General features: G+C 48.3%; 1 protein-coding gene across 8 annotated transcripts in view; it reads right to left on the bottom strand.

The window, feature by feature from the left end:
* The window catches only part of Smarca4 (SWI/SNF related, matrix associated, actin dependent regulator of chromatin, subfamily a, member 4), a 98,355-nt gene continuing 76,706 nt past the window's right edge, over positions 1 to 21,649 (bottom strand). For 3 of the 8 annotated variants that reach the window (XM_041657702.1, XM_041657700.1, XM_041657705.1), the window contains 6 exons: positions 16,767 to 17,029; positions 3,927 to 4,035; positions 3,706 to 3,807; positions 2,860 to 2,992; positions 2,616 to 2,758; positions 1 to 344 (listed from right to left, as the gene is read on the bottom strand). In XM_041657702.1, coding sequence (XP_041513636.1) covers positions 312 to 344; positions 2,616 to 2,758; positions 2,860 to 2,992; positions 3,706 to 3,807; positions 3,927 to 4,035; positions 16,767 to 17,029 — 783 coding nt within the window. In that variant the 3' untranslated portion in view covers positions 1 to 311. The remainder of the gene's footprint in view (positions 345 to 2,615; positions 2,759 to 2,859; positions 2,993 to 3,705; positions 3,808 to 3,926; positions 4,036 to 16,766; positions 17,030 to 21,649) is intronic. The other 5 variants (XM_041657704.1, XM_041657706.1, XM_041657703.1 and 2 more) reach the window with 4 other exon arrangements.

Raw genomic sequence — 21,649 nt, 5'->3', positions numbered from 1 at the left:
TGGTTTGTCATTGGTTTAATTTATTACGTCTGACTCCAGTGACACTGACATACCCGCGGGGCCTGCGGACCTCCCGGAGCGTCGGCTCTGTCCAGTAAGATACAGTACAGTTAATGCTGGTAGAGACTCAAGGCCAGACCAGGGCCGACAGACAGGCCTATTCTTCTCTGCCTATAAATGTGGAAGATTGCATGTGTACAGTTCTCCAAGTCCGAAACTACATCTGGTGCTACCCATCACTGCTAAGGGCTACTCCATCTCGGCTGGGACGTTCGCCTCGGGGTCAGGACTCCGGAATGGGAATGTCTGCTTCAGTCCTCCTCGCTGCCACTTCCTGAGCGGTCCTGGAGGAAGAGGGGACAGGGTCTCAGTGGCCACCACCTAGGCACTCTCCTGAGTGCTGGGGAAGAGCCTGTGGATCTCAGATCCCAAGGAATAAAATACCTTGACACAGCAGAAAGAAAACATTAAAACTTGGGCCCTGCCCTGCAATATGGCAGCCCTGTTACGAGTAGGCCTGTTGCATAGGAGAGAAACTGGCTTGGGGGTGTAGGACAGACCACTATGGAATGCTCCAAGAGGCAACTGGCCCATTACAGCTATTCTGAGTATGAACATTTGTCCTGTTTTCTGACGGCCATTTTGGTGTTTGTCTAATGCAGCTCAGACCAGCCTCAAATTTGCTATGCAGCCAAGGATAACCACGAGCTCCTGATCCTCCTGCCTCTACCTCCCAAGTCCGGGGATCACAGGCCTGTACCACTATGTCTGCAGTCATTTTTATTTAGTTATGTCTTTTGGAGACATGGTTCCTCTGTAGCTTTGGAGCCTGTCTTTGTCGACCAGGCTGGCCTTGAACTCACAGAGATCTGTCTGCTTCTGCCTCCTGAGTGCTCGATTAAAGGCATGTGCCACCACAGCCAGACTGCAGTCACAATTTTATTAAGATTTATTTTTAGGGCTGGAAAGATAGCTCAGTGGTTAAGAACTATCTACTCCTACAGAGGACCTGAGTTCAGTTTCCAGAACCTATATAACGGCTCACAACATTTTCTAACTCTAATTCCAGGGGACCTAATGCCTTCCTCCTAACCTCCATGATCACCATGGATACTCATCGTACACACACGCAGGCAAAATACACATAAGAACGAACAAACAGATAAGAAAGACTTGGGTTTTGTTTTCTTTTGAGCTAGGGTCTCTATCTTGGCTGCTTGCCTCTGTCTCTTTATTGCTGGGATTGAAGATACAGCACCACAGCCGGCTTGTTTTCACTATGTAATATTCAGGTGTGTGTCTGTGTGTGGGCACGAGTATGTGCACTCAGGCTAGAGGCCTGGGATCCCCTGGCACTTGAGTCACCCCCGAGTGCTGGAAACTGAATTCTGGGTTTTCTTTTTTTTTTTTTAATATTTTTATGGTTTATTTAACTTTATTTTATGTGCATTGGTGTGAAGCTGTCAGATCCCCTGCATCTGGATCTTCAGACAGTTGTGAGCTGCCATGTGGGTGCTGGGAAATGAACCCAGGTCACTGTGGAAGAGCAGTCAGTGCTCTTAACCACTGAGCCATCTCTCCAGCCCCCGAATTCTGGGTTTTCTACACAAGCAGTTAATACTTTTTTTTTTTTTGATTTTCGAGACAGGGTTTCTCCGTAGCTTTTGGTTCCTGTCCTGGACCTAGCTCTTGTAGACCAGGCTGGCCTCGAACTCACAGAGATCCGCCTGCCTCTGCCTCCCGAGTGCTGGGATTAAAGGCGTGCGCCACCACCGCCCGGCAGCAGTTAACACTCTTAATCTCTGAGCCATCTTTGCAGAACTTCCCCATTTTATTGGTTTTTCCAGACTGGGTTTATCTCTGAAGCCCCGGCTGTCCTGGAACTCACTCTGTAGATCAGGCTGGCCTCAAACTCAGAGATCCCACCTGCTTCTGCCTCTCGGAGTGCTGGGATTAAAGGCAGGTGTCACCATTGCGTGGCTCCATTTTAATTTTTAAAATATGTGTATGAGTGTTTTATTCACATGCATGTCTGTATATCATGTGTTCCTCATGGCTACATAAGCTGTAAGAGGACATGGGATCTCTGGGGACTGGAATTATAGATGGTTATAAGCCCCTGCATGGGTGCAGGGAATTGAATCTGATTTTTCTGGAATAGCACCCACCTTTCCAGTCCTCTTTATTTTTAACTCACTGGTCCTATGTGGAAACTGTCCCATATAAGCCAAGGCAGAAGCTGAGGACCCAGCCTGTGTCCCATAGAAGGCTTCACCAAACAGGAAGACTTCCAATGTGTTGGCACCTGTCTGGTGGTTCCAGTAATTCTAGTGATCCTGGCTCTCCTCAGACATAGACTTGTCTTGTCCTATCTAGCTGCTCTGCAGGCTTCACCATAAACCCAAAGTCCCCTGCTCTGGAGCCTGTGTGCTACCAGAACTAAGCACACCGCTGCTGCCTGGCTATGGGCCTGGGTCTGCACTGTAAGCTGCTAGACATGGCTGTGAGAACATTCGAGGTTATAGAATGCTGAGCCTGAGTTTACCCATCTGCAGAGTGGCCTGGACTTGGGACTGGCCGGGGTGTGGCTTAACTAAGGGCTGCAGTGCCCTCACCTCTTCCTGTTCCTCCTCACTGTCGTCGTCGCTTACAACGGGCTTGGCCCGGGACCCCCGGCTTGGCCGCCGCCGACCCCCCTTCAGTCGATCCTGGGCCTTCTCCTTCCGGCCCAGTTTGATCTTTACCTTGACAGAGCGGGCTGAGGGGACATAAGGAAGTAAGCTGTTAATTGAGGCAACAGCTGGCACCTCAGGTCATCTGTGAGCCGCTGCAGCAGCTCTGCCCCTTTCCCTCACTCACACTCAGACTCGGAGCCTTCCTCCTCGCCCTCTTCTTCCTCCTCACTTTCTTCGCCTTCACTGTCATCCTCCTTCTCAATTTTCTGCCGCACACTGGTGAAGACAGACTGCAGGACGATGGAGTCCTCGTAGATCTGTGGGGACACAGGGCTCATGTCACTTTCTACTGGAGCTCTGCTGTTCAGCAAGGCCACACCACAACCCTTCCCTGGACGACAAAATGCCAGGGCTGGGAGGCTTGTGCACTGGCCAGTTTCTCCCTCACTGACTCTACTTTTCAAGGCCCTGATGTCTAAAAGATGAATTATATCAGAAATACACAATCCTATTGGCATGGTATTTCCATGATCTACAAAGCAAAACCCATCTCCTGGAAGCCACCTCTCCCTACCAGAGGCAGATTGGAACCACTGTCGGGGCATTTCCCTACAGAAAAGACTCACGGCACAGTATGCCTTTCAAGAGAGTAAACAGGAGTAAATATAAAACTGCAACACAGGCTGGAGAGATGACTTAGGGTTAAGAGCACCATGCTCTGGCAGAGGACTCAGGCTCAGTCTCTAGCAGTCACTGTGTGGCTCACAACTGCATGGAGCAGTGGATCTGATTCTCTCTTCTGCAGGCGCCAGTGTAGTGCACGGACACCCTCACAGGCAAAACACCCATATGTAAAATAAAAATAAAACTGCAAGACAGACAACAAGGCTGGGAGGCAGCTGCATGTGACCCCTTTACTACCGAGAAAAAGGACACTGCTTTCAGTAACAGGAGCAGACCAAACTGTTCAAACCCCATTATTTGCAGGGGGATGAAGGGCAGGTGGCACAATGGCCATGCGGGTGCTCACCAAGGAACCCTCGAGGTTGAACGTCTGAGCATTCTGGCAGAGCAGCATCACATCCTTCTCCAGGTCATTGAGGCTGCGATACTTGTGGTTGCGGATGCGTTCCTATGGGGAGCGAGGGAGGCCTTACTCTGGGCAGCCATGACTTCCTGTCTGCCCATGCTGTGACTGCTGGGCTGACCTGGCTGTCCTCCCAGAGCCCCAGATTCTTGGCACCCACATACCTTGATCTTCTTGAAGTCCACAGGTTTTCGGATGAGCTCATAGTACTCAGGAAGCTCCTTGCGCGAGGGAAGCTGGATGAACACCTCGCTGAGCTGTCTTCCACTACTGCTGCAAGGTGACACGGTGTGTGTCACTCCCGGGCGTTGGCCCATCACCCGAGAGAGACTTTACACCATCACACAAGGACAGAAGAGGAGGATTTAAAGACCGGGGAGTTCTTTTATCTTTTTGGGACAGTGTCTCATCATGCAGACAAGGCTGGATTTAAACTCAGAAATCACAGCCTGCCTCCTCCCCAGTGCTGCGACTGAAGGTGAGCACCCCCTCCATTTAACCTGGCAGCTATTTAAGTGTTTGAGGCCTTCTGAATGCTCAAACATTCCTGATGGATAACCAGGTCCAGTGGCAGGACGCAGTCTGGTACCGTCTCTAAGCCTAGCTCTGGAAGGAGTGTCACACCTCCGAGCACTCTCATCCCCATCAGTAGTCTCACTCTGTAGACCAGGCTGGCCTTTAACTCACAGAGCTCCGACAGCCTCCTGAGTGCTGAGAGTAAAGTGTGCACCACCACACCCATTTCACCTTAATTTCCATTCTATGCTTGAGCACGGAGAGCATTACAGGAACCTTCCAGAGGCCACAATTCCCACATGCATCTCTCCTGCGGGTAGCACCAAGCCAGAGGCCTTCAGAGTACATGGCACAAACCCCAGGACGAAAGAGGAAGAGCGCAGCTGTGTCCTGGGTTCTCCAAAGGGACAAGTGCTGCTTCATACAAGGATGAGCTGCAGCTTAGCATCACCCTGACTGCTGTCCTGAAGTACTAACCTTAGTAGCCCCTACAGCAAGTGGTGTGAGCAGGCTGTGCAGAGAGCCTAAGGGGGCACATGGGGTCATGCTCACTAGCAGAGGGAGGGAACCAGACTCCCTAGGGTCTCTGTGTGGCTGGTGTAAAGGGCCAGAATGCACCTGCCCCTCATCAATCACCTGACAGTTGCCCAGCCCTTCAGAGTTCCCAAGTGGCAGATAAGCCACTGAGTGAGGCAGAGGAAACCATGCCCCCCAGGGCCAAGAGGGTGGTATTTGTAGGGAGGAGAGAGTCCCTGTGGCACTGAGCTCCACGACCACCTCTCCAGCACCCCTCTATCCTTCATTATCTTTCTTCTTCTCAAATAGCCAGGGTGGCCCTCCAACTTGCTGCGTTGCCAACAATGACCCTGAACTTTACTCTTTTAAAAAACCCTAAATTCAAAATAGGCTGGGGTGGTGGTGCACACCTTTAATCCCAGTGCTCAACAGGCATAGGCAAGAGGATCTCTGAGTTGAGGCCAGCCAGGGCTACACGGTGAGAACCTATCTCAAAAAACTAACCAACAAACTGAATGCCATGCTCCAGTGGATGCCCCATACCTATAAGACGATGGGCAGCACAAATGGGACTTGGTGGGTTATAAAAGGAAGATAATGAGTTAGGGTGTGGGGTAGGAAGTGAAAATGATCAGAATACAAAAAGTTTTTGTTTTGTTTTAGAAAATTCTAAATGGCTATGCCTGATGGAACTCACTGGTAGAGCGTCTGCCTAGCATGCAGAAGATCCCGGATTCCATCCCAGCACCACAAGAAGAAGAAGAAAAAAATCTCAGTGCATGGAGATCACAACCCCTGATACAGGCACAAGAGTCCCTAGAATACAATAGACAGGAGGATGCTTTGTCCCTGCATGGCACATGCTCTACAGAGCAACTGCCCCTGTACCACAACATCAATTCAAATTATGCTCCTGCTGGGAAAGCAAGCATGAGAAGTTCCAGCTTTGTTCCCTTTGTTCCTCCATCCAGCATGGAGTGGGGTGGGGGTATAGGGAGGGAGGGGAGGGGAGAGAAGGGAAGGGTACATATAGGACTAGCATCTTCCATCTCCTTCAGGGCTACATCTTCAGTACTAGCCCGTGTATGGGCCTCAAGGAGGCTATGGCACATGCCCTCCAGCCAAGACAGAGCTGTCTGTAGTCTCCAGACAAAGGATGCAGTTAGCCTAGTTTCCTGCACTAGCATATATGCCTGCTGTGGGAGCTTCTTCTTTGCAACGGCAGAGCACTGGCCAGGTTTCCTCAACTGACCCTGCTGTGCAATTTCCTAAGCAGAGCCTTCTTGATGCAGCAAGGATTCATTTAACTCTGTTCCTTAGCAAGAACTGTTTCACACTAACACAAGACAGGTAGGCAAAGACACAAATAGGAGTTGTCAAGTTGGTGGGGCCCAGGAATTCAAGGCCAGCCTGGACAGCTCAGCAAACCGTCTCCATAAAAAGATGTCCCCAGTGTGGCAGGCTGGCTGAAGAACGGTGCCACTGTTCCCTCTATCCTCTGCCCCTTCTTTTTTTTGAGACAGGGTTTCTCTGTCCTGTAACTCGTTTGTAGACCAGGCTGGCCTTGGTTCTCTGCCTCCCGGTGCTGGGATTAAAGGTGTGCGCGCCTTCCTTCATCTTTAAATCTAGTGACTCAAACGCAGAAGGAAGAGTCTTGAGCATTTGGAAACAGTTCATTTCCCCTTCAGCTCTGCTCAGTGCCACTTCCATAATTCTGAAGAGACTCCTGCCTCCAATTCCCCATGATGATGATTCATGGGCATGCATGCCTATGAGGGAGGGATTGCCTTGACTGTGCTATTCGATGTAGGAAGCCCCAGCCTAAAGTGGGCAGCATCATTCCCTGGGTGAAAGTCCTGAACTGAGCAGGAATGGAGAAGCAGAACAGAGGACATGTGTTTATTTCTCTCTGTTCTTGACTGTGCTTGTGATGGGACTAGTTCCTGTCTTGATTTCCTTCTCAACAATGACAGATTGCCCTGAACCATGATCTAAGGACACCCTTTCTTCCTTAGTTACTTCTTGTCATGGCATTTTATCACATTAACAGAAATGAAACTAGGCTAGGTGACAAAAGCTGTTGCAGCCATTCTCCTGTGGTCTGAAGATGGTACTCCCAGAGAGTAGCTGTCCCTCTAGAGCACTGGTGCTCATCTTCCTAGAGCTGACCTTTAATACAGTTCTTAATGCTGTGGTGACCCCCCAACCATGCAAGCATTCTGTTGCTACTTCATAACTGTAATTCTGCCACTGTTATGAATCATACTATAAATATGCGACCCCAAAGGAGTCGGAACCCACAGGCTGGGAACCACTAGCTAGAGACTGGCAAATTGTCTTTTTTGTTTCTGAGGTCCCTTCACCTACATACCCTGGGTGGCCTGCAACTCACTATGTAGCCCAGGCTGGTCTCAAAATCACAGAGATCTCCCCATTATGCCACCTCTTCTAGAAATCTTCAAAGCACCCATCTGAGCTCTCTGTGCTCTGATACTGCTGACGGTGCATTCCATGCTATCCTGCCAGCGCTGTCTATCACACAGCAGCTGGCAGCACAGCTCAAGGCCACCTTTCATCCTGATGAGCAGCGAAGGATGCTGATAGCAGCTCTATGTGGATAGAAAACTCGGCTTTGAGCAAGTTAAGTCACGCAGCTCACCAGGCAAGCAGACACTTCCCTTTGTGCAGGAACCTCACATGGTGATACTACGCCTTAGATGCAAGCCAGGTGGATGATGGTCCTCTGCTATAAATCCATTTGGAAGATTGACAACTGTGATCAGACAGACTATGGATGGTACAAGACTCTTCCTGGGAAGGAAACATAGGTGCATGTCCCAAGAACCCAAGGAACAACAGCACCCTTGAGGAATAAGGGCCCACACAGCTCCCTTCCCTTTTCAGAAACATGAGTGAACCCTAGGACTGTGCACAGGTAAGGCAAGGCACTTGCTGTGAGGACCTCTCGGATTGTCAATGCCATCATACTTTGGGGGCTAAAACTTCACAACTGTGATACAGTACCATGCTGGATCCTTCTCCATTCCCGGGCCCACTTGCCAAGCTTCCTAGCCAGTGAGAGGTGAACATACTGTAGTTTGTCACACACTTGAATAGCCTTCCAAGCTCTTTAAGACTGCCCACTGACATGGGCACTGAATGCCCCTCCCCAGGAAAGCCTATCACACACCTCACCTTGATGCAAATGTAACCTCTGGCCCAAGGTGCTGGCTCCATCCACACATTTCTCACGATGCTGGTATTCAACCAGCTTTACACATTCTAATCAAATGCTCGGCCATGGAGCTACACCCAGAGGCCTATGATCATGCCATCCCTGTGTCCTGGAGTGGTTCTGAGGGTGGGGGTGGAATTAGCTGAGTCTATTCTCCTTATGTTGATGTAGCATCATGCTGAGAGTCACAAGTGACAAATCTTGCTACTGCTAACAGGCACTGGGGCGCATCACTGGGTATTAAGAAGCCAGCAGCTGGACTGGGTGGCAGTGGTGCATTAGGGAGTCAGAGGCAGGCAAATCTGAGTGTGAGGCCAGCATGGTCTATAGAGAGTGTTCTAGCACACTCAGGGTTACAAAGAGAAATCCTGTCTCAACAAATCAACACAGAAAAACAAAAATAAACAAAAAAGAAGTCAGCAGCTGCTAGGGTGGTGGCAGCACACATCTTTAATCCAAGTACTCGGGAGGCAGAGGCAGGTGGATCTCTGAGTTTGAGGCTCTTCTGATCTACAGAATGAGTTCCAGGACAGTGAGGGGTACAAAGAGATGAAACCCTGTCTTGAAAAAACCAAACCAAACCAAACCAAACCAACAGCTGTCTGGATTGGGTTGGCTGGTGGGCATGTCTGTGGAAAACTCTTGACTGTGTTAACAGAGTGGTTGGACCCTTCCATTGCAGAAAATTTCCTAGACTGTAAGCATGCAGAGAGTGAGCACATGTGCATTCGGAGACCTGCTCATGACCAGATGTAATGGAATTGGATGTCAGAAGTAAATGGTCTTGACGTCCCTGTTCTGATGAGCTGTGACCTGGAACTGTGAGATACAAAACCGCTTTCTCCTTAAGCTGTATCTTCAGGGTGTTTTATCACAGCAACAGGAATAAAATGAGGACACATATTGGAAAAGGAAGCGCTTGGTCATAGGAAACCCTCCCGGGCAGTAAGTTGGCAGCAGATGGATGGCCTGGGGCTATGACTGCTTTTTCTTCCGTAGCCATTCTGCAGTGAGGCTTATGACCTGGCATCTCTATGGTCCGACTCATGTTTCTGGGTGCACAGTGAAGCTGAGCACCATATTGAAGGCTGCTAGCACTCTGCAACCTTTCTAGACACTGTCAGAACCTGGATTTGTTCATCTATCTGGGAAGGGGACTTGAACTCGCTTATTGCAAACACTTGTTCGATGTGTGGCTCATTTCAATCTCTTCAAGGTGTTCTTTGTCCTGCTGAAGAGGCATCTCAGCATCAGATTGGATAGACATGTACTTTGAAAACATCCCCACACTACTAGCTGAGGATTGGTCACCATATGTTCTCTCCAGTTGTTGTCAGCATTCCCACCCAGTCCTGCCTGCCTGTCTCCTCACTCAGGGCAAACCATGAGCCACAAACTGAGACGAGCACAAAGGAAGGAAGATGTGCAGGAGGTTGAGGAGCCTGCGCTGTCCCTTGCACACCACCTCACCACAAGGAAGATCCACTGCAGAGCTCCCTGCAGACACCATGTGTCTATCCATGCTTCTCTGTGGGGTTTGCCGACGAATGCTTCTGTAGGATGAGAACTGAGGGAAGGGGAACCTGAACCTACCTGTGTCTGGATGGCATGAACGAGCTAGGAGAGCCCTCTTTCAACCAGACACAGGAGTGCAGACCATGACCATGGCTTCCCTGTTGAGTTTCATTGCTTTATTAACAGCCAATGATGTGGGCAACAGTTGGGGGTGGAACCACAGCTGCCGCTCTGCTTCTCTGTCAGCTCCTAGAGAAGATACTGTCCTACTTTATCACTACAGAGAGGGACACTGTCTAGGCCAGGGTGCAGTCACTGAGGTTCTACCAGGGAGGACTCTGAGTTGGTTTGCAGGCCCTCTTGGGAGTCAGCAGCCCATGTGGGGCCCTCGACTGTACTGCCACCATATGGGCTGGGCCTTCGTCCACACCAGCTCAGGCGTTCAGGAACAGCTATTGTCAAAGTCTTTTCTTTTTACTTTTCAAGATAAGGCTTCTCTGTGTTGCCTTGGCTGTCCAGGAACTCATCTCGAACCTAGAGATCCGACTGCCTCTGCCTCCCTAAGTGCTAGGATTAAGGGTGTGTGTCACCACAAGTGACAAATCAAGTCTTTTAAAGACAGAGTCTTGTGTCCCAAACTGGCCCTGATCATTTCTGATCCTTCTGTCTCCACTTCCTCAATGCTGGCGGTTACAGGCGTGCACTTCCAGGTGCGGGATGGAACCTAAGATCTTATGCATACTAGGCAAACACTCCGGCTTCAGATGCACAGACCAGCCCTGGAACCAAAGTTCTTATTATGGTAGCATGCTGGTTTTTAACAATGGAATCTGAGCCTAGGGTTCAATAAGTCTGGAAGACCTTCCACGGAGTTCAGTAATGTATAGGACACAACTTCAACACCTTCATTTGATAGGTCCTGAGATGGCACTGGTAAAGGCAAGCGGAGAATGGAACAGGAGATGACAGGCGCACGGTTATGCCAGGAAAGCATCTGAGAATTAGGAAGCAGAGCAAAGGGACAGCGAGGCTAGCCATGGCTCTGTGGGTTGACTGAGGTTAGAGGCAAGACGAGGGAAGCCCAAGGTTTGTCTGCAGTACTGAGTAACAGCAGCCCAGACTGAATTTGTCAGCATTCCATCTGTGACTGTGGAGCAATCTTGCTGTCAAAGGACACCTCAATCCTCTTCTGAGGCATCAGGAACTTGGGAGCCAAAGAGTGATGGGGTATTCTGGACTAGCAGAGCATATGGACTGGGAGTAACTGGATCTGAGCTCATTACATAGAGGGTGACTATACACCATATGTGGAGACTTTGCGAATGTGACCTGGGACCTTCTACCAAATGGAAGGCCTTCACAGGGACATAGGCTGCTGACTGCAGGGAATAAAGCAGGAGGGCGAAGGACCCAGCTGCTCCAGACTCCATCCAGTACCCTATCTGTCAGCCCCGCCTGTTTGCCTGTGAGTTATGAACTGATCACTGGTCTCTTTATCAGCCACCTGCTTTCCTTGGTGTAGGAATGTTTGGCCCAGGGCATGAAGCCCAAGATGGAATCTGCCTTCTAAACAGAATAGATGGAGCTTTTTCAGGTAGATTCTAAGGTGAATTCAGAGTCTTAGGTGTCTAGACAAGGAAGCAGGCCAAGGCTCTCCCGAGCTGCAGAGTGGGGTCTGTCTGTGGCCTGGCCAGGGCTCACCTGATCTGCCAAAGTCTGCTGCAGCTTCTGGGCCAGGTGCTAAGCAGATGGTGCTGGCCACAAACCTAGAACCAACAGGCAGCAAGCCCAGATGTCATTCAAAGGTTTAGGAGCTGGAAAACCCTGGAGCTTATTTGGCCCATCTCCCTCCATTACTCAGGAGGACAGGTTTAATCACAGAAGTACCTCAGGCAGGCAACAACCCACAGCTTGGCTTTTTTTTTTTTTTTTTTTTGCTTGCATAGAGCACAGCCTCTCTCTTCTGAAAAGCATCTGCCTCCTGTCTCTTTACACTGAGTAGGGGCTGGAAGGAGACAGTATGGCTTGCTGAGAAGTCCCAGGCAGTGCTGGGTATTTCTGGGCCTGAGGCTTCATCCTACCTAGCTTCACTTTCCCATATGCCTGACCTCTCAATCTTGTTTCTTCATTTGGAAACTGAGGTACAGGAGTAGAACAGAATTTTAAAATCTACAACTCAAAACTTTTAAACGTGTGCCCACCACCCTGGAGTGTCAAGTGCAAACACTACATCTTTTTGTCATATAACACACAATGCACAACTTGTGGAACAAACATGTTGTTACTATGACCTCAGCACCAGTGTGGAATACACAGTCTACACAGCGGCAAGGGCTCTGAGAGGTGTACAGCCCTGGGAACAGTCGAGAGGTCCAGGATGCTCCCCTGGGCCAGCTGGCTGAGATGGCACCCTACAGTGCTCTGGAACCTAATCCTATGCACTTGAAAGGAGCTGATTTGTGCCCTTGCTATTCCATGGTCCAGGACAAGGTACAACCTAACTCCTGAGTCCATACTTAATTTTCATCCATGTTTTACTTTCAAAGTAAAAAGTTCTTTTTCCCACTTCATTTTGACTGGCTGTGTGCTGCAGTACTAGCTGGGGATGGTGCTCGGCTCTGCAGGAGGCAGGCACAGCTTTCCTCTTAGTCTGGCAGGTTCTAACACGAAGAGAGGACTGAACTGCAGGGATCCTCCTCTTCTCCCGGGACTCTGTTCATGAGCTCAATTCTGCCTGCCTGTGCACCGACTCAAGAGTCACACAGTTCAAGCTCCTACCCACTGTGTGCCATAGCAGGAAGGTATACTGCAAGTGGGTGCTATGGAACCAAGGTCAGTAGGCCCTGCCTACTGGCTACCAGCACCTATGGGAGAACATAAAAAGGAGACAAGTTTAGTTCTGGGATATTAACTCAAGCTGGGCCAGAAAGCCACAGCCTCAATGGCCAGCAGCACTGACATGGCAAGGGCTTCCCTGCCTCTCCATAGCAGTTTGTCTTGAAACCAGCAGCACTAGTTCCTGGAGGCTGCCAAATGGACGTGCAACCTAACCATCACCCAGAAGCAGGTCTATGGTCTAGCTCAAAATCATTCTTTGGTGTCTGTCAAGTATTAAGGCGCCGGGCAGTGGTGGTACACACCTATATTCCCAGGACTTGAGAAGCAGAGGCAGGTGGATCTCTGTGAGTTTAAGGCCAGCCTGGTCTACAGAGTGAGTGCGAGGACAGAACAGGCTCAAAGCTACACAGAGAAACCCTGTTTTGAAAAACAAAACAAAAAACAAACAAAAAAAAAAAGCAGTTTTGATGACAGGGCTACATAGAGAGCATTTGTCTAAAATAAAAAATAAAACTAAGTTTGATGCTACAATGTTATTCTCCCCAGCATATCTGCAACGGGGTAAGAGATATTAGGCCTGACTTGTGAATACTGCCTACCATGCCAGAGACCAGAGCTGGCTCAGAGCCTTCTGGATGACGAGTACGTCATAAAGAATCTGTAGCCTCTGCCCTCAGGTGCTGACATTCTGGAGGGGGTAGGGCTCCGTGATCCAGGCTGGTGGCTCTGGGACAGACTGACTAGCAGAGGTGGTAGATACAGAGGCCAGCCATGTGAGCAGCCAGCCACGCATACACGAGAGAGCCCCAATGAAACCCCCGGTGCCCAGGAGCATCCCTGGCTGTCTCTACATTTGCAGGGAAACTGGCAATGTCTGTGATGCCACCAGGAAGGGAGGGACAGTGGGGAGAGGCCTCTCCAGAGAGCTGCTGCTACTAAAGGCCTTCCATCAGTTACCGCAGTTGTGGACACCCTTGGCCGCTCTCCCCAAGCTGTCCCACAGCTGTGCTCATCTTACTAGTAGCAAATTTAGTTAAGTGTCAGACATATCCACAAAATGAGTCAATGTTGTACCTAAACATCCTTTTGAAATTCTCTGGCATATGAGTTAAGTTTCTGACCAGGAAAATGAGGCAATGTTGACTTTCCTCAGGTGACATGTGACTGTAGCCATCAGCACCCCTTGTTAGGGTGAAGGGACCTGCTTCCAACAATCTGTTACAATCCTGTTACACTCTTTCCCCCTGGGGAGCTCTGGGCTCCATGACACTATCCAACCTAGATGGGAGGCTACTTAGAAATAGGCATCAAGCTCCAAGACATCTTGCCCCCAGGGTCAGCTATAAGCACAGTAACACCCCAGCAAGGTGCTCAGCATCAGGTTGTATACTTACCACATCCAAGGAGTTTGTGCCCTGCAACAGAGCCATCTTGACAAACCAACTCTGAGTCGTCACCTTACTAACCAATCTGTGCACTGGAGCCTGCTTATTCTACTGCTGGGTGAGTCACCTGTCATCTCATGGATAATCACATGAGGGAAGGAAGCTTTCTCAGTAGGGCACAGAATACACGAATAACAAACTGGTTCCTCTGAAAACAACCAATGCCTATGAAGTCTCTTACACACGCCCCTCCTGTATTGTTATGTACACCCCTACCATTTCAGACAGCTTTCCAGGCAGACCCCACTTGAAGGAACTGCTGCCCACGGCCAGCACCATGGATAGGTTTGGAACCTCATCCAAACTGAAGTACATGGTGCTCTGCAGACAAAGGCCCTCTAGGTAGCAGCAATTTCTGCTTTCAGAGCTCTCAGGTTACAGTTGCCCTGTGGATGGACTCCTGCCTAAGACTGCAACCCTGCTGCTATGGACTTGGGCCATAGTAACTAGCACAGAGGAAACTGCACACCGAGCTCAGCTGAGAGGATGAGGTTGAGTCATTTCAGGACCTTGCCATCAACGGCCAAAAATCTGGATATCCTGGCAGGGGCAGTCTTTCAAATTCTCAATATTAATTGGAAAAATTATAATTTTATTTTTAGTGTTTTTTATTTTCTTGCTTGGTTTTTTTTTTTGAAACGACATCTCTCTATGTAGACCAAAACTAGCCTCACTCAGAGCTCTGTCTGCCTCTGCCTCCTAAGTGCCGGGATTAAAGGTATACTCCAGCAACGGCTCCATTTTTTTTAAAGTTACTTATTTGTGTACATGTGGGAATGTGTGCCACAAGAATACACATGGAGCCAGAGGACAACTTGTGAGTCAGTCCTTGTCTACCATGTGGGTCTCAGGCATCAAATTCAGGCTATTGGGTTTGGTGGCAAGGGCCTTTTACCCATTAAGCTACCTTGTGGCTCATTTTTGTTCTTTTCTGAGACAGGTTTTCACTATGTAGCTCAGGTCGGCCTCAGACTTGTGATCATCCTGTCTCAGCCCATCCCCATTTCAAAGCTGGGCCCACAAAGGTGTACCAGCACCTAAGTTACCCTGGCTTTTGTGTGCATTGCCTGATATTCTGATGTATCGCAGAGACCCTGGCACTCACATCTCATGGTGAGTGGGTCACCAGGAAATCCTTTCAGGAGGCATGTCTTCACACCCTTGTCCATGTTTGTATCAACTTATCTTCTCAGTCTGGAAAAAGCCTGCATTATTGTAAGGGAGTCACCTTGTGCTGAACTGATTTTCTGAACTCTAATTTCTTAGCCTTTAATGATGGATGGCTTGCGTCCCCCTGAAGGGAAGACTCAGGATCAAAAACTAACTGGTCAGCACTCGGGAGGCAGAGACAGGCGGATCTCTGTGAGTTAGAGGCCAGCCTGGTCTACAAGAGCTAGTGCCAGGACAGGCTCCAAAGCCACAGAGAAACCCTGTCTCGAAAAAAAAAAAAAAACACAAAAAACAAAAAAACCTAACTGGTGGTTTCTCCTATAACACTTTTACCTTTCTCAGTTTTACAATCATAATCTATTTCAAAGGAGAACATAAGAGGGTCAAGGGTTACCGCCTCTCAAGTGGCTATCCAACCTTGGCAGGGCTCACTTCAAAGGCCACCTTGCTGTCCCACTGACCTTCAGCAGTCTCCTTCACTTTAGCTTTAGGTTTCCTCAAAAGAACTTAAAATTGTTAGAAGGCACATGTGCACAGACACACAATCATACACACAAAAAAATTAAAACTTAAAAAAAAGAATTAAATCACAGAGGCCAGTTATTTCCATTGGATTTTTACACACTCCATATCTAAAACAAGTATTTAAGCGAGCAAGTCTCTCTCCACAGTACTCCTCCATTTCCTTTCTGTGTGGAATCTGCCTGAGAGGTAACTGCAGCAAATCAGGGCTGTCACTCTTTTCCATCCACCCCTACTACATTTTCTACTACATTTTCAGATCTAGCTGGGGAATGGGTGCCAAGATGTGTATAATGGAGTCAATAATGGACAACCTGGTTTTCTCCTTTCACCAACTGGGTCTTGGGTATCAAACTCAGGCCATCAGGCTTGGTGACAAGCAACTTTGTCCCTGAGCCATCGCTCTGGCCAATCTGTGCTCACTGATTTAGGCACTACCACCACTCTGAACTATTGCGCTTGTGGACTCTTGGCAAACTCACTTGCTAACTCTCCTTCTGGATGACTCATACTTCGCTTGAGTCAGAGAAGCAAATTTTTCTGTCCAGAAAAAATTTCAATTAAGGGGCCGGCACTGGCCAGTGTGCATTGGAAAGGTAAATTAAGACATCATGCAATGGAAAGATTAGCAAGTCCCAAGCTTCATGCGTCCATCTCCTGCTAGTCAAGGCCTGCACGGGAACCACAGTTCCCATGAACAGTAGTCTGACAGCTTTGGCCACAGCTGAAAACATGGACTACCTCATGTGTGGCAAATCTTATCAGACAGGCTTCCCTCCAAGAACGAAACCTGGCAAGAAACAAGACAAGGCCCACAAACTCTCAACATCTCAATGACCCTTAACACTGGGAGAGGGAGAACCAGACACACAGCAGGAACACCAGAGGCTGCAGTCCTATGGCCTCTTTGCCATGATTCACCCAGCCACAACCTCTCAACATCATTGCCATTCCAACAGCTACACCTACTGCTGCTACTGCAGGGCCTGTCCTTCCAGACCAGTCCTTCCTCAGACAGACCAACAGCATATACCACCTTTGCTAACACATACATGCCTGCCTCTATCTCCTGCCACCCGTTCCTTCCCTATCACGGTGGAAGACACCTGTGTGCATCCCTGCTTCAGATCATAAGCCCTCTGAAGAAGGGTGCCAAAACATAGGCCTTCAGTGTTGATGAGTGCCAGGTTCTATGCTCTACGCTTCAGACACCCAATAGGGACCCCTCTGTTGTTGCCTCAGCTTACCTGTCCTTGTACTTGATCACGGCATCCACAATCTTCTTCATCTTCTTGGTAAGGTTAGGAGGGTTTGGGGACAGTTTCTCTGCAGGAGGCCGTCCACGCTTCTTCTGCTTCTTGCTTTCCTCATCTTTGTCACGGCTGCGGGTGCTGGTGGTCGGGGTGGAGGAGCCGGCCTCGCTGTCCCGCTTGCGCTTGCGTGAGGATTTCTTCTGCCGGACCTCCTCTTCGATCTCCTCCAGCGTGCCCTCCTCGATGGCCTTCAGGGTCAATAGTGGTAAAATAGGACAGCCAGCACCCAGGTCGACAAAGAAGAGGCCACAATGCACGCTCCTAGGGCCCGGCTAGGGAGGGAGGTGGCCCCCATACTGATGTTCTTCCAGCATGGCTGGCTCAGGGCACAACATCTACTGGGAACCCTGACTTATCTCCTATAGGTAGGAAAGGCCGAGGCTCTCTTCCACTTTGATGCCCCACCCAGTGTCCATTCAAAAGATTGACTATATAGGATCATGAATGGGCCAGGCAAAAGCCTAGCCACATGGATACAGATATTTGGAAGACCCTTCTCCAGGCTCTGTCACCATCTACTTAAAAATTTTAAAATTAATTTATTGACCGACTATGTGTATTGTGTATGCATGTGTGTGACAAGTGGCAGTGGAGATGGAATTCAGAGAACAAGGTATGGGAATTGGTTCTCTCTTTTTATCATGTGGGCTCTAGGGATTGAATTCGGAGGTCATCAGGCACAGTGGCAATCACCTTTACCTATTGAACTACCTCACTAGTGTCCTGTGGTGGTTTCAAAGAAACTGTCCCCAAAAGGGAGTGGCACTAATAGGAGGTGTGGCCTTGTTGGAGTAGGTGTGTCACTGTGGAGACGGGCTTTGAGGCCTCATAGCCGCTTAAGTCATGCCCAGTGAGAAAGACACTTCCACTTCCTGTTGCCTGTGGGTCAAGATGCAGACCTCAGCTCTTCTTCAACACCAAGTCTGCCTGCATGCCACCATGTCATAGCATGGTGATGAAGGACTGAAACTCTGGAAAGGTGTTTATTAACTTTCCAGAGTTAATAAACTCTGGAATTAAATGCTTTTCCTTTTAAGAGTTCCCGTGGTCATGGTGTCTCTTCACACTAGTAGAAACCCTAAGACATGCCCCCATCTACTCTTTTTAGCTGTTGATCAGTACAGAGTACAGTGGCATCAGGTGCTCTCGATGCCTCAGATCCCTCACTCAGGAGCCTCAGTGCAGCTGTGGGGCTGCAGCACAGGTTTATTGTGTTGTATACACTTCTCCTTTTACTACTAATAGTATTGTTGCTTATTTCCCCCACCCTAAGTTATGGGTAAGGCCTGTGCCAACACACCCAGCTTTCCTGTCTTTTCTCACTCTACTTTGTGATGCTAAGGATGGGATACAGCTCTCAGGTAGGCTAACTAAGCAGTGTCCTGGAGCTGCCATGCTAGTGCACAGTCAGCCTGTCTGCTCAATCTTTCAGTGTACTAACTGCACTAACGTAATTCAGACAAATCCTTAGGCACTTTAATGTGTCCTTTCTTTTTCTTTTAAAAGAGATTTACTTTTTTTCTGTGTTTGAGAGAGATCCCATAGCCCAGAACAGAGAATCAGAATCCCTGGAGCAGGAGTTAATGGTAGCTGTGATGTAGATGCTGGGAACTGTAACTTGGGCCCTCTGAAACAGTCATCGTAAGTGCCTGTCACACCGAGCCACCTTTCCAGCCTCACCTTACTGCTGTGCTGGGGATGAGACCCAACGTGAAGGGCAAGCCAAAGAACAATAATTAACTTTCAGAATATTCTAGGGGACCTTGGGATCAGGAGAGAGGCCTGGATCCAAAAGACCTAGCAGGTCACTGTTTTACATGTGGGATTGTGGTGTCCAGGCACAGGGCTGCATGCTGAAGTCAGATGAACCCTGGCTCTCAGACAGTCATACAGCTCAGTATGGTATGGCCAAACCCCACAAGAAGAGTGACAATTGAGCTTCAATCTGAAGCAAGGAGGAGACAGGGAAAGTCTCTGAGCCAAGAAAGCAGCATTAGGGCATGTAGCAGCTGGTGAGACACACCTGTGAGCTCTGCCGCACCCAGAAATGACTGTTCCCCAAATTCATGTCAACACAGAACTTCAAAACTTGATCTACAAGGTCCTTACAATCTGTTAATGATTTGTTTAGGCAGGGAGTAGCGGTGGTGGAACCCTGGGCCTCAAGCCTGATAGCCTGACTGAGATGCAGCACCAGCCCTCTTCTCATTACTCTTAATCGCGCGCACTCACGCATCAGTTCTCCTGGAGCTGGAGATCCAGCGGGTTGTGGGCCACTTGATGTAAGTTCTTTGCAAGAACAGCCCATGCTCTTAATCACTAAGTCATTCCTCCATTGCCCTCCATTCTGGTGAGACAGGGGCAGGAACTGGAGAAAGGTGGCCACAAGTCAAGAGCTGCTGGAGTCCCAGAAGCTGGAAGAGCCAAGGATATTGCCGAGGGCCTGAGGGAAAATGACCCTGCTGGCAATTTGCCTTCAGTTTCCCAGGTTCTCCAACACACAGAGAGAGTGTTTCAAAACTGTGTTGAATGGCACGATCACGGTACTTAATCAGAGCAGTCTCAAGTACAGGGGTCAGTCCTGGGCAGTGGTCAAATAAGCTGTAAGATCTGGACAGAGTGGCCTGAAGAGTGGCAAGAATCAAATGCCTACTGGCAGCGTGGAAAAGGGCTGGGGTTAGAGATTTCACGAGTGTGAATGGATTTGTTAGAGACACAGTCTTTAGTAATCCAGGGTGGCCTTGAACTTCTGATTCTCCTACCTCTATCTCCCAAGTGCTGGGGTGACAGGCATGTGTCACCATACTTAGCTTTATAACTATAAATGTATTATAATGTAAGATGTACTCACTGGCAAAATAACGGTTTTTAGCAAATGCTGCCAAACAGCTGGATATGCATACCAGGCATTCCAACTAGGCCCCATTTCTCATACTTATAAAAACCCAAAACGGATCAGAACTTTTTTGTTTGTTTATTTCTTTTTCAAGACAAGGTTTCTTTGGGTAGCTCTGGCTGTCCTAGAACTCACTCTGTAGATCAGGCTGGCCTCAAACTTGAAGACCTCTTTGCCTCTGCCTGCCAAGTGCCAGGATTAAAGGTATGAGCCACCACCACCCGGTTTACAGACCTTAATGTGTGGAATAAACATAAGGGCTGGGAGATATCTCAGTGGGAATGCATCTGTTTTACAACCTAAGGACCTGAGTTTAGATGCCCAGTACCCACATAAATGGAAATGATGGAATGCATCTTCAGTCCTGGTATGTGTGGGGTGTGTGGAGACAGACTGTCCTTGAGTTTATTGTCCAGTTAGTTTAGCCAAGAGAAAACACCAAAAGGGACTAGACAGATGGCTTGGTGGTTGAGAAAGTACTGGCTGCTCTCCCACAGAATCTGGGTTCTATTAGCTACACTCACATGATGGTTCATAACCATCTATAACTCCAGTTTCAGGGGATCTGATTGATGCCTTCTTCTGGCTTTCATAGGTAGAGACATACATGCAGGCAAAACACCCATATACATATATACATAAAACACATATATACATAAAAGTAAATAAGTCTTTAGGGAAATAAAACACTAAGAGACATTCAAATTCATGATGTTTTTTTTTTAAAAAAAGATTCATTTTTATTATTTTATGTATGTATTTTCCCTGCATCTATGCCTGTGTACTACATGTGTGCCTGATGCCAGAGGAGGTGAGGTGGTGAGCCTCCATGGGTGCTGGAAATTGAACCCAGATCCTTTTGCAATAAGTGCTCTCAACCACCGAGCTAACTCTCCAGCCCCAGAAGTGCTCTATTTTAAAAAGTAAAACTACAAACCTCTCAAAACAAAAGGCAAAAAGTCAGGCCTGTTGGTACACAACTAGAACCCTAGCACTTGGGAGACTGAGGCAAGATCACCATGAGTATGAGTTTGAAGACAGCCTGGGAGTCTAAAACAATTACCAGGCTAGCTAGGGTTCTAACAGCTATAAGTATAAGTATAAGTATAAGGATAGTATAAGGATAAAAACAAAACAGAAAACAGGGATAAGTCTTTGTGTGCTTGAATTTGGCAAGTTTTAAATATATAATCAAAACATAAACAATAAAGAAATAGCACCACCAAGGTGGCTCATGAGAGTTCGCGACCAAGTCCCATATCAGATGGTGGAAGAGAACAGACTCCTGTAAGTCCTCTGACTTCCATGAGTGCCACAGTATGTATGTGCCTGCACTCACAAACAAATCTCATATGCATACACAACAATAACAAATAACCTTAAAAATGAAAAACCCTTTGTGACGCTAAGGTTATCAAGAGGGTAAAAGGGGGAGGAGGGCTCAGGGATTAAGAGCCCACATTGCTTTTGCAAAAAATCCCTAGTTCAATTCCTAGCACCCATGTCAGCTGACTCACTTCCCTGTTCCAACTCCATCTCCAGCAATCAGTTACCCTCTTCTAGATATGGTGGCTCGTGAGCATGAACAAACACACACAAAGAGATTAAAAAGAACGAGAGAAGAGGAATCTACTGCTATGTGTGTCTATAAAAAGAAATTTATGGCCTGGCGGTGGTGGTGCACACTTTTAACCTAGGACTCGGTGGAGACAGGTGGATCTCTTGAGTTTGAGGCCAGCCTGGTCTATAGAGCAAGTTCTAGGATAGCCAGGACTGTTACACAAAGAAACCTTGTCTTTGAAAAAAAAAAAAAAAAAAAACAAAACCAAAAAAAAAAACAAAAAACAAACAAACAAAACAAAACAAAAAGAAAGATTTATAAGATCTATTGGGGCTGGCAAGATGGCTTAGTAAGTACTTG

Source organism: Microtus oregoni, unplaced genomic scaffold, assembly GCF_018167655.1.
Source record: "Microtus oregoni isolate MIOR12 unplaced genomic scaffold, Mior012 000008F_ref0000371, whole genome shotgun sequence".
NCBI classification, from domain to species: Eukaryota; Metazoa; Chordata; class Mammalia; order Rodentia; family Cricetidae; genus Microtus; species Microtus oregoni.
Note: the sequence above shows the minus strand (reverse complement) of the source record. Positions and strands in the feature narration are given on the sequence as shown.